At 29.7% G+C, this 4,104-nt stretch overlaps 1 protein-coding gene across 1 annotated transcript in view; it reads left to right on the top strand.

Moving 5' to 3' along the window:
* Positions 1 to 1,818, top strand: part of LOC106461132 — an 82,369-nt gene extending 80,551 nt beyond the window's left edge. The window contains exon 16 of the mRNA XM_022388003.1: positions 410 to 1,818. Within this exon, the coding sequence (XP_022243711.1) occupies positions 410 to 606 (197 nt within the window). The 3' untranslated portion in view covers positions 607 to 1,818. The remainder of the gene's footprint in view (positions 1 to 409) is intronic.
* The last annotated feature ends 2,286 nt before the right edge of the window (positions 1,819 to 4,104 follow it).

Genomic DNA, 4,104 nt, shown 5'->3' with positions numbered 1-4,104 from the left:
TTCTTGACGACTTATATAGCCTTTTAAGTTGATTTCGCGTAGAAAAGTAATAACTATCTTTAAGTCTTTGAGAAACCGTTTGATTTTCTCCCTCTTTTTAACTGTATTTAATCTAAACATCAGTTGTGAATTTTCCATAACCTTTGCGTTTGTGCTTTGATTTGTAGAAGTACACAAATGTCTGAATTCTAAAGTTTATAAGGAACTACATTAAAAACATTTTTTACCCCTTCTTCAATTAACTAAGAACGTTATTTTAATTATTATGCTTAACTGAATACTAAAATTCGTGGATATATAATTTCTTCAACGTACTTTAAAATGTTGAAATTTAAAAGTGCGATATATAATCTTATTTTAAAGGAAGATCCCTCTTAAAAATTACGTGATTTAAAATGTGTTTTCACAGGGACAAAATCTAGCGAAGACATTACTGTTTACATAATCGTTGGTGGTATCGCAGCACTAGTTCTGCTAGTGGCGGTACAGGCCATCTTCATGGTTTGCAGAAGCAGAAAACGCAAAGGATTAATGAAGACCAGTATACCTAAGGATTGCGAGTGTTCCGGTTGTAAAGGAAAGCATCGGAAATGTTACCGGATGTAAATTTCTCTTCCCACTGGATTTCACTTTTGTCACTGCATTGTGCCATTTTCTGTACTGAACTTGTATTTCTCAAAACGTGCAACCACATTCTGGTAGGACTTGATATTTCTCTGTAACTTGTATTCTTGTTTGGTATATAATTTTTCTCAATTATTTATATATTCTTCGATTCCTTTCCAAGTTCTGCATTCAAAATTTTTAGCCTATAAAATTTAGAGGACGTTATTTCTGTTGATGTATTAGGGTTAGTTATTGTTCAATGAAGAACACGTGAAAAGAAGCCCTTATTAAGTTATTTGCTTCAGACAAGGATACGTTTAGACAGAGTTTATGAAAAGAAGACAACTACTCGATACTAAGTACGTAACGATAACAAGAATAAAGTGATGATTTAATTACTATGTAATTGTGCTTCATTACAAAAACAACAACCCCTTTTCACACAAAAACATATAAGCAAAACAACTGCTGACTTGTATCGATTGGGCCTTATTGAAAAACGCTGTTCTGCTGCCTAAAGCTATACAAGACTGATACAGTGATAATTTAATCAGTATATTAATAGATCAACTTCGAAAGTCCAATCAGGGACAAGGATTATTGTCAGAGAAAATGTTATCGTATTTGGTATAATAAAAAACTTTGCGACGATCAAGAAACAGTATATAATTTGGGAAACAAGCATAGGACGTGTTCAGAATGACACCAAGATTAGGATAAGTAATTTATGCTGTCTTTCTGTTCCATAGTGCAAGAATGATCCAAAAGTAAGCAGCGTTTATATTTTAAATTTTTGCAAATACATGAAGAATAATTAAACGTCGTGAAAACTTATTAACAAATGCATTAAATTTTTTACCTAAAATCTGAGACAGCTTTCTTGCAATGTGACCGATATAAACGTGTAATAATCTCTTGATTAGTGAATAACTTGTCCATTCCAATCAAACAATATTTTTATCCATGGTTTGAAAATAATTCATCCATTTTATAGTTTGCATAATGTACGTCAAAGGTCACTGTTATCAACTGAATACTTTAAATTTGCAAAATAAAACCCATCAACTTTATGTTAAAATGAGTTTCCTACGTATAATTTTATTTACTTTTCTTGAGTTTTCGTGTTCTAATTATTTTATTTAAACAAGTGTTCGAATTGGGAGGGGGAGGCATTTCCCTTGTCATTGGAAAAGAAAAATGAACCTCACTGTCAAACGCCCGATTGTGTGTATTTCAAGAGTTCCCCAATATTCTATATATTCACCAATAATCAAAATAAATAAAGTTCTAAGCATTAACACTCAAGCAGACTCAAACTAAGTTTTAACCTAGATTAATGAGAAAAAATATTTGTCATAATTATAAAGCTGTGTTTTTTCATTTCATCCATATTGCAAATAATTCACACTGCCCCTATAAATAATTGCACAAGCTTGCTCATATAGGTATCTTACAATTTAAAAATGCAATTCAAATATTTGAAGGATTTTCTGAGTGATAAAAAACAACAAAAACTGGAAGATAACTGGCAGCCATTAGAATTTTATCATCTACAAAATAATCAACATAATTATTACATTAAGTTTGTTCATTAGTGGCTTACAAATAAATTGTAGGTATTACTTCAAACTTAATTAACATAACATTTTGGAACAACGTGGGACCTATTCGTCCATCTTGGCTGTTCCATGTTCTAAATTAAATCAAACTATTAATAAATATTTTTTTATCTTAAAGCCAGCCCTTATCATTCATATACTTATAAAGCTCTCTCTTAAATTTACTGATTCCACAACATCTGAAGGCAACCCATTCCAAAAGCCAACCAACTTGTTAGAAAAATAAAATCTTAGCTGAAGATGACTCCTACCTTGCCAAAATATATATTTTGTGTCCCCTAGTCCTACTATTCTCACTATTAAGTATGAAAAAAGATGATGCATCAACACTATCAATTCCCTTTACAATATTAAACACCTTAATCAGATCACCTCTTCTTTCTTCAAGAGAAAACAATTTCAGAGATTTCAACCTCTCCTCATGCAACAACCCCATCCATCCCAGGCATCATTTACACCTTCACTGCCAATCTTGGTGATATAAAATATGTGCTTTTCCTATGATCTACTCTACATGTTATCTCTATTACAAATTTAACATATAATAATAAAAACTCACAAGATTTTAACTGTTAATAAAGAATAAACAAGATATAACTGTAATTAAAGATATTTTATCTAGTACATATAACACTTATTTTATTATTAACAACTACTTTATATAGACATTTTTTAATTTAAAAGCATAAGCATAATTTGCTCTAAGATATCAAAAGTAAATATTTTTGGTATTTTTCCTAAATATGCTTTAATTTTTTATATAAAAAATATTAAAAGTAACTTTTACATTGATATTGTAACTCTATGTAATTTTTATTTTAGGCTCTAAACTAAAATCATTATTAAATAAAATTTGCATAGAATTACACAATATTAATATTATCTTATAAAACGATGTGCAATAACATTCCAGAATTCTACATTGGAGAAATTGGAAACCAGATTCACCAAACATAATTTTAAAACCATTGCAACTCAAAAAAACACATTATATCTATACAAGACACTGTACTTTTAAACAGAGAACCAAACATCAATAAACACTGAATAAAGGAAGCTATCTTAATTGAACAAAACTGCCACACCCTAAACCAACACCTCCGGGTACCAGGATACCTTTACAAGGCTGTGAAGCAATCTTCTGTCATGTGACCTCTTTGTTTCATACTGTATATATATATATTCATCTCTCAAAGTGGGTTCCTTGTCATCAAAGATATTAAAACCAAAAACTATATTCAGTAATGATGTTGAAGAAAGTATACAACAAATGCTTAAAATGTACAAAGGTCTTTTTTATTCTTTTTTAGCTATACTCAAATTGTGTAAAGTTTAAGTGTTTTGAACAGTAGATGAAATATAATAACATTATTCAATAATAATTTTTATTTTCAAATGCTAAATCTGTACAATAATTATGGATTCATGAACCTATCAACTTTACATAATGAGATTCTTCTCTACCAGTCTCCATTTTTTACCCCAAACTGTTAATCATTAGCTCATCAAATCCATTTGGGACTGGAAACCTAATCACTTTTATTGCAAGGTTTGTAAAGTACTATGAAATTGGTTGCAATAAACCTGCTAAGTTTTCATGCATAAAATAAACTAATATAAATATCAAATTTGTAGATTAAAACAGCCATACTATTGAAAACAAAAATACCCACTGCATTGAGAACCATTTTCTTAGAGCAACAGAGACCAAAAAAAGCTTTAGTAATAATTGAAAACATTTTTTTTATTTACAAACACATTTCTGATCTAATATAGTGAAGAAGAAAAGTCAACTATTTGAAAGTGCTCGAGTTTTGGGTCTTATTTTAAGTTTATTACACTTTATATTTGATCCTTTGTGCTAACTCTTATCAAGATA

This window comes from Limulus polyphemus, unplaced genomic scaffold, assembly GCF_000517525.1.
Source record: "Limulus polyphemus unplaced genomic scaffold, Limulus_polyphemus-2.1.2 Scaffold903, whole genome shotgun sequence".
Classification (NCBI taxonomy): domain Eukaryota; kingdom Metazoa; phylum Arthropoda; class Merostomata; order Xiphosura; family Limulidae; genus Limulus; species Limulus polyphemus.
Note: the sequence above shows the minus strand (reverse complement) of the source record. Positions and strands in the feature narration are given on the sequence as shown.